Source organism: Octodon degus, unplaced genomic scaffold (assembly GCF_000260255.1).
Source record: "Octodon degus isolate 3935 unplaced genomic scaffold, OctDeg1.0 scaffold00206, whole genome shotgun sequence".
Taxonomy (NCBI): domain Eukaryota; kingdom Metazoa; phylum Chordata; class Mammalia; order Rodentia; family Octodontidae; genus Octodon; species Octodon degus.
Genome location: NW_004524782.1, coordinates 954385 through 963282, shown reverse-complemented (window position 1 = coordinate 963282; position 8898 = coordinate 954385). Strand labels below are relative to the sequence as shown.

General features: G+C 52.3%; 1 protein-coding gene across 1 annotated transcript in view; it reads left to right on the top strand.

The window, feature by feature from the left end:
* The first annotated feature begins 3357 nt into the window (after positions 1-3357).
* Positions 3358-8898, top strand: part of Ctu1 (cytosolic thiouridylase subunit 1) — a 7666-nt gene continuing 2125 nt past the window's right edge. The window contains exons 1-2 of the mRNA XM_004644662.2: positions 3358-3414; positions 5939-6475. Of these exons, the coding sequence (XP_004644719.1) occupies positions 5968-6475 (508 nt within the window). The 5' untranslated portion in view covers positions 3358-3414; positions 5939-5967. The remainder of the gene's footprint in view (positions 3415-5938; positions 6476-8898) is intronic.

Here is an 8898-nt window from a genome sequence, read left to right as displayed (position 1 = left end):
AGCGGCAGTGGAGGGGACAAGAAGGGGAAGAAGAGTGCTGAGAAGGGAGGAGGAGGGAAAGAAGGACGGCTTCACAGGAGACTACCGAGGAGTGGCACACTGCCCTGGGCTGTCAGCTCTCCTCGACTATGGGCTTTCTGTCTGCGATCTTTCAGTCAGCATCATTAGCTCGAGATTCCTTGTGCTGGGGCACATGCCAGCACTTTTTCCTTGCTACGTACTAGTGTCCCACTGATGGATACACACAACTTCCTCTGTGATGTGTCTAAGGCTTGCTCGCAGTTAGGCCTAGCTACGTTCTATAAATATCATTGTACAAATATATACTCTTTCTCCCGGGTAAATGCCAAGGAATGGTAACGAAAAGCGCTAAGGGCGAGCCTGCACTCGACTATTAAGACACTCAGAATGTCATCCAAAGGGGCTGTCCCATCCTACACCCTCACCGAGAGCGGGCAGGAGCCCCGGATGCCCCCACAACCTCTCCAGCACTCAGAGTGACTGCTCTTTCACTTCAAGCACTCTGCTTTCATCTCATGGCACTGTGGCTCCCCTTTGCATCTCTCTGCTGACTCATGAAGTACATCTTCATGTACTTATTCAGAACCTGCATGTCTCTGATAGTCTGTTGAAGTCCTGGGCCCACTTATACATATTAGACTGATTTCTTTCTTTCTTTTTTTGGTGGAACCGGGGATTGAACTCAGGTCCTTGCGCTTGCCAGGCAAGTGCTTATTCCACTGAACTATCTCCCCGGCTCCTTAGACTGATTTCTTATTGAGGTGTGTCCTGTTGGTCCCCCCGCCCCTCAGCACTGCAGACAGAGCACAGAGGCACTCTACCACTGAGGTAAACCTCAAACCCTTTTTGAACTGCTTTTTTTTAAAAATTTTTATTTTATTTTTATTTTATTTTTATTTATTGTGTGTGTGTGTGTGTGTGTGTGTGTGTGTGTGTGTGTGTGTGGCCAGCTCAGCCCACCAGGGGGTGGGCTAGCATGTGGTGCTGGGGGATCGAAGCACGGTCCCTGTGCTTTGCCAAGCTTGTTCCAAGTAGGTGCTTTAGACCACTGAGCCATCTCGCCAGCCCTTGAACTGCTTTTGAGGCAGTCTTGCTATAATGCCCAGGCTGACCTCCAATGTCCCGTCCTCCCGCCACTGATTTTTGAGTAACCGGGAGTACAGATGTGCACCGCCATGTCCAACTCTTGAGTTCTTATATATTTACAGAACATATATATACTCAGTGAGCTCCTATTCTCTGTAAATATATACACATACATGTGGACATGATGCTATCCTATACTTTCCATATATCTGTATATCCAGTCTGTAAATTCCTGACCACACATATGATTTTTCCTCCAGGACATGGCTCGGGCAAGGGAGCTCTTCATCCTACCTTCTCAGTTTGCATCACTGCAGATGCATGTTCGTAGCTTTGAAGATTAGGACACGTCTGGGTAAGGTCCCAGTTCAGCCAGCCTAGTGCTGCATGCAGCCGGCACAGAGCAGCCGCAGACCTTGTGCCCATGAAGGAAGCCTGAGATGCTCCATGTGACTTGAGGCCTTCATCCGGATCTAGAGAGCAGGGGGTGAGAAGTCAAAAGATCCAGCCCTCTCTCCCTCCCTTGGCCCAAGCTGACTCATCTGCCTCTTCCTGAACCCACACCAGCTCCCTCATTCTGAACTCAGCGTCTGAAAACTTTACACCCTGGGAAGACCCAGCATGGTTTGACAGTTACAAGGATGCCCAAGCGCTCAGTTGGACTTGCCTTAGTTGTGACCCTTGGAGCTCATCAAGATGGGATAGGGAGATAGGGAGACAATCTGGTAGTCTAAGCACCTGCCTGCAAAGTCCAAGGTCCTGAGTTTAATCCCCAGTACTGAATGCCATACCTGCCCTGAAACCAGGTGTGGTGGCACATGCCTATAGTCCCAACACTGGGGAGGCTGAGACTGGAGGATCACTATGAGCCTGAACTGTGTAGCAAGTCCCTGTATCAAAGAAAAAAAAAAAAAAAAAAAAAGATGAGACAGAGAGTTTCCTCAGAATGCAGTTTCTTAGCACCGGAACCAGACTGGGTTTATGCTGGAACAGCGATCTGCAAAAACACACTAGCAGGCAGCTGGACGAGAGCTGGACCTGGGCCAAAACACAGACTGCAGGGACACACACGCACACCTCTTTCCTCGGTATCAGATGCTGCTGAGCTCGGTGTAGGACCCTGCATGCCAGTTCTATCCAGAGGAGTTTCTAGCCATGGGCGAGCACTGAGAAGAGCGCTGTGACAAGGAGCAGACGCAGACTGCAGCCTTCAGATATGTGTTCTGCTGCAGACTAGCGCCTCCGTGGCCAGAGATGCAGAGGCCCAGCAAGGCTTCGCCAGACGATGGTGTCTTCTACCAGACAGTAGCTTCTCAGGAGGGCATCGCCAGACCCTACAAAGGGCAACGAGTGTTGAGGGTGGGAAGGTGCCCAGGGCCTCCAGCGCAGGCTGAGAGGCTTGACTTTACCCTGACAGCCCTGGGAAAACATCAAAAATCTTGAGAAGGGAAGAGACAACATTAGATCGGGGAACTCTGTGGAAAAGACTCGGGGTGGTGAATGGGGCTTGGAGGAAGGAAAGTCATAGAAATATGCGGTTTCTTCGTTTTGGAAGTCAGGGTCTACAGTCTCTGATAAACGAAGTCTTCTCTCACCTGTCTACCATCTTGGACAGCACTTCCATTTATACGGGAAGGGATTGTGTAGTGGTCTCACGGCTGCCCATACACACGGCTGCGCAGTCACTTGCATTCATTACCCAGAGCCAAGACACGTGCAGAAAAAGCAAACCACCAACTGCTGACGGCTGATTCTCATACAATCCCTTCGGCCTCACAGCTCCCCCATACCCGCCCTTCTACCTGCGCAGGCGCACCGTTCCCAACGCTACCCCAATGCTACCACTTCAACTCCATCCGCCAAATCCTCCCACTGACCACCTTCTAGTCCCACAAGCAACCCTGCTTTAAAGGGTAGAAATCATACGCTCAGTAAGCTCTTCAACGGTCTATACTAATCCCGCAAAAATAGGAAATCAGCATGATGCAACTGAGCCTCTGCGGCAATCAGCACGGCGACAGCAAGCTGCCCCATCAACCATTACGCACAGCTCCACCTCGCCTCTGGACCGTGCGCAGACGCAGAAAAACGAGCGGGCGATGGAGTGAACCTCGGAACGCATGGGTTGCTGGGAGTCGTAGGCCCAGCGGACCAGAACGCACAGTCGCTCTGGAGAAGCTGTTGCATTCTGGGAGTCGATGGCAAGGCAACCCCAAAGCCTTGTGGGAGTCGTAGTCTCGGAGCTACTTCCGCGTCTGGAACCCTCATGGTTGGAAGTTTGGAAGTACTGAGCCGAATTTCTCCCAGGTGAGTCCGTCCCACGCGCATCGGTGCCCTCGCTGCCCAGCGTGTGGCGGTACCTTGGGAGATCTGAGGGTCTTTCAGAGGTGGTGACACTCATTTCTGTGATTTCCAAGGCCTGCGTCCCGCACGCGTCTAGCCCCTCTCACCAGATTAGTCTCTTCTGTTTGGGTACAAGAGCATCTGCCTGCCCCTGCCCCAGGAGCTACATCAGGAGGTCTCTCACCTGCCCTAGAACCTCTGCCCGGGTGGAGCCACGGAGGACTGTCTTTCTGACATGGCTGGATTCTGGAGGTGACCTTAGGGTCTGTGTCCTGTCTGTGCACACGTAACTAGTCCCTCATCGCGGCCACCTACTAAGCCCAGCTCTGTGCAGCCCAGGTCAGCTTTCCCTGCCGGCTGCCGTAGCCCTGCACACTGGCCTTCTGTTTCTGCCTTTACCTGTAGAGTCTTCGTCACACAACAGGTAAAAGCATTTTGAAAATCTGTCCGATCTCATTACTTCTTTGCCCCAAGCCCTATCATGGAAACTGTCACCCTCTGAATAAAGGTAAAATTCCACATCACGGTCAATGAGACTTTGCCGAGGTGTACAGCCTCATCTGGCAGGACCCTCACTGAAGGTAGGGACTCTCTAAGATCAGGTGGCCATCGATTCAGAGGGTGATACCTGAGTGCGGACTAACTTACGCCCTGTGCTGCAGAAGTGAGTGGAAGACGGCGGGGGCTCTGAGGACCCGAGAACAGCACTGAGGAAGAAACGGGTCGGGCTAGAGCATCCTAGCAGCCCTCCCCACCCACTCAGGGATATTTGGAGGGTGGCCTGTGGGTGCATTTGAGGATCACAATTCAGAGCCACCCACGAGTGACAAGAGGGTGCCAAGCGGGACCTGAGAACATGAAGACTGCTTTGCAAAAGGCACTGAAAGAACTCTTTTAGACATGAAAGGGAAGGCTGGGTCAGAAGCCAGGGCAGAAAAGGTGTCAAGGGGCGTTGCTCAGCACTTATGGGTATTCCTGATGAGCAAGGGCTGTCTGGTGCATCGCACACTATACTCCGAGCAGAGGCAGGCATGTTCCTTGTGCTCTTGAGAGGCTATCGTGCTTGGGAGGGTAAGAGGTCAGCTAAACAGAGCCAGGTTGCTAGGGCCTGGCATTTGCTCCTGTGGGACAAGATCCACAGACAGATGCTACGTGTGGAAGGGCTGTGTGGAAGAGAGGAGGCGGAGGCAGGGAGATCAGTGAGGTGCTTCCTGCAACGGTCTGGGAGAGAGGTGACCCAAAGAAGGACGCCAGCAGTGGAGATGGAGTTTGGCTGCTGTTCTGTTTTACAAACAGGATTTGCCATGTTCTCTTTGAGGATCTGGAATTTGAGTTCTGAGGATACCGCTGGAAAAAAGGTCAGAATTTGACCTTAAAATCTGGAGTCACCTACACAGGGAGTGACAGGAGTAGTGAGAGAAAGAATAGCCCTAGCTTCCCAGGCTCCAACCTTCTGCCCTCAAAAACTAAAGTACGGAAGTCCCTTTTACTGCAGAAAGCCCATTTGGTTCAAGGAATCAGGGATTTGGGGTTGGTCCCTGGCCTTGTGAAGGTTACAGATAGTAAATGCTGACATAAAATTACAGGGCGAAGGGAGCTGGTGCTCTCGAGTTGAGGGGTAAGCAGATATTGTGACAGACCCTAGCTGGTCAGGCATGGCCTGCTCTGAACAATGAGAAGCTCAAGGTGGACATGATGTTGGCTTGGAGATGGGTACTAGGATTTTCTGTGTTCGCCAGGCAGGCAGGGCCAAGGAAAGTGTGGCTGGAAGGCTGGGGTCACGGCTGGGTATGGAGGGATGTGGCAGAAAAGTAGTGAACCCAAAGGGTCAAGGATGGGCTCAGCCCTGTCACCTTGAGGCCAGAGAAGCTTGCACGCCTGAAAATGTAGAGCCTGGCTACGGGTAGAGCTTCTGTCTCTGGAGGAAGTGATCACCCTGCCTTTCAGAAGAACTGAGGAGGACCGATTCCTGGACAGGGTGTCCTGTCCCCCAGAGTGAATCCTATTGATCCTTTAGGTTTATCCACCTTCCCCCAACAGAAGCGCAGCCCCTTGGCCTCCCTCTGGCCTTAAGAGTCTCTGACTCGCTCCTCTCCTGAGTCTCAGATACCCAGAGGCTCTCGTCACTGACAGCCACCTTGTCCCTTAGGTCAAGGCTGCAGCAAGGAGCTGTGCAAATAACTGGTCCTTCCAGGCACTGTTGTCCCTCAGGAATGGACGAACCTAATTCTGAGTATAGCCTGCTTCTGTCCTCCTCCTTCCTCCTGAAACCACCTCTTCTTTTGGTGCATAAGGGGTGTAATCCAAGAAGTCTTTCCGGAGATGGTGGAATCCTTCCCTGTAACTCAAGTATAAACTTCCACCCCCAGCGTGGGACAAAGCTGCTCCCCGTGCGCACATTGTCCCCCGGTCCACTGCACATAGGACGCCATCAGGCAGCCTCCCCACAATTCAAGGTTCATGTGTCATCCTCCTCTCTCCCATCCAGGAGTTGCCACCCAGGCCGGTGACCCCGCGATGCCCGCCCCGACCTGCGCCTCCTGCCACGCGGCCCGTGCCGCCCTCCGCCGCCCGCGCTCGGGGCAGGCGCTGTGCGGACCCTGCTTCTGCTCTGCCTTTGAGGCCGAGGTGCTGCACACGGTGGTCGCGGGCCGTCTGCTGCCGCCGGGCGCCGTGGTGGCCGTGGGCGCCTCAGGGGGCAAGGACTCCACCGTGCTGGCGCACGTGCTGCGGGAGCTCGCGCCGCGCCTGGACATCACGCTGCGGCTTGTGGCTGTGGATGAGGGCATCAGCGGCTACCGGGATGCAGCGCTGGCGGCCGTGCGGCGCCAGGCGGCGCGCTGGGAGTTGCCGCTCACCGTCGTGGCCTACGAGGACCTCTTTGGGGGCTGGACCATGGACGCTGTGGCCCGCAGCACGGCCGGCACGGGCCGCAGCCGCTCCTGCTGCACCTTCTGTGGGGTCCTGCGGCGCCGAGCGCTGGAGGAAGGGGCGCGCCTCGTGGGAGCCACGCATATTGTGACTGGTGAGAAAACGCAGTGGAGGAAGTGAACGCGTGTGATATATTGGGCGCATGCGCAGGAGAGCTGCGGGCCCTGAAAGGAGCCCAAGGGGAGTAACCTCGGCAGCACAGGTATTGTTTGCATGCTCCAGTTTGGGTCTGGAAGCCACCTCGAAGTCTCCAGAACTAGGGGATAATAGCACCAGACAGAGCATTATTAGGAAAACTTAGGCCTGGCCACCACTCTGGTCTACACAAATTGGCCAAAGAGTCAGAATGCAGAAGTTAGTTCCAGGGCCGGCCAAGTAGCTCAGCGGATCAAAGCCCGCGCAGGGGCCCGGGTTCCATCCCAAGCCTACCATGCCGGCCCTGCCCTTGGGGCGCGCTGAGACAGCAATTGAGACTGGGCGTGTTGGCGGGAGCCTGTAATCCCAGCGCTTGGGAGGCTGTAAACAGGCAGATAACTCCAAGTCTGATCTAGTAGTGAGACCCTGAACACCCTGTAGACCCTTCCCTAAGAAAGAAAAAAGTTAGTTCCCGGGATCCAAAGTCCTTTACGTTTTCAAAATTGTTTCTAACATTCTTGGTTGTCTTTCTCATCCCTGTGCCAGACCCAAACTGACCACGGCAAATTTGTTAAGTTCTCTGCGCTTCTATTTTCTCATCCCTAAAATAGGAGTATTAGCCCAGTGTATCAGTGTGCACGCGTCATCTCAGCGCTGACGGAGGCTGTGGCAGGAGGATTCCATTTCCAGGAGTCCTGCCTGGGCAATCTAGGGACTTAGCAAAACCCTATCTCACAGAATAAAAAAGGCCTGGAATATACCTCAGTGTGAAGGCCGGGGGGGGGGGGGGGGATGTATATGGATAGGTATGTTAATGACACCTAACTCATACTTTGATTACGACAATAAAGGAGTTGGCAGGAGTGCACAATGTGCACATCTCTTTTGTAGGTGTAAATATAGATATTTTCATTATTATAATTACACTGACAGGGGCTGGCGAGATGGCTCAGTGGTCTAAAGCACCTACTTAGAACAAGCTTAGCAAAGCACAGGGACCGCGGTTCAATCCCCCAGCACCACATGCCAGCCAGCCCCGCCCCCTGGTGGGCTGAGCTGGACACACACACACACACACACACAAATAAATAAAAAATTAAAAAAATAATTACACTGACATACAATGTAATGAAATACATACACATGCAATGACATTGCCTGTCTGTAATGGTAGCATCATTCCTGCACTAGGGCTAAAAATACAGTTGTGCACAAGTTCCGGTTTTACACAGTTTCCATATACAAAATTATAAATGTGACAGAAGAAAATTCGGGGGCCAAGATAGTTAGAAGTCCTGAGATCTGAAGGCTTCCAGCCAAGGGAGGCAGGATGGTGGAGGAGGAAACCAGTGAGGCCAGTCTGGGCGCCCAAGACGTCCAGCATGGCTGGAGCCCAGTAGAAAGGGGAGAGGAGGCTGGAGATTTAGGAAGGGTCAGGACCTTACCCTTGAGGCCGTGGGGATTCTGATCAGTGTGAGAAGTCTTTGAAAAGCTCAGGAGAGCTGTGGGGAGGAGCCTGAATTGGAGAGGCAAGGAAAAGGCCAAGGAGACTAGGGAAGAGGGAGGCAGCCATTGTCATCTAGTGAGAGAGGGTGGCAGCGGGAGACCAAAGGGACACTCAACAAGGGTACAGAAGCCAAGGCACCTCTGCGTCTCCCTTCCCACTATGCTGGGGCACAGGCTGTGAGCATGGCAGTCTGGGCCCCACTCATTACTTTAGTGCCTGCCTCGCTCTGTAAATCTGGACAAAGCCCAGCATCTCACTAGGCCTTAGCTTTCTCTGATGGGAAGTGAAAGAATAATCCTTTCCATGGAAAGCTGGTCAGTATAGGGGGAATGGAAAGTTGCTTTAGGCCTTAAAGCTAATTAGTTAGAATCACACTAATTGTGCTTGTAAAGATAATGAAAGCATCCAGAAAAATCCCTAACTTGTAAGAAAGATAATTATTCTTTGTTTATACAATCTGTTTTCAAAAGCATTTTGCAATAATTATTCTGATTATTGAACTCCTAAGTGGATTTTTAATGACAAGGTACAGAGTAGACCCAGCCTCCTGTGAGTAATGCAGTTTATAATTTAAAGTCACCAGACTTTGGGACAGTAAACATTTATCAGGACATAGTTTTGGGGAACAAAGACATCTGCTTCCAAGATCCTGGCCTTAGCAAGTACCTTTATTTTCTTTTATTGCCTTTTTTTTTTTTTAATGCCAGGGATCAAACTTGGGACCTAGCATTTGCCAGGCAGGCACTTGTGCCACTGAGCTATCTCCTTGCCAGATACCTTTAGAAAGTAACTGTTACTAAAAACAAACCTAGAGGGGCTGGAGAGATGGCTCAGTGGTCTAAAGCACCTACTTAGAACAAGCTTGGCAAGGCATC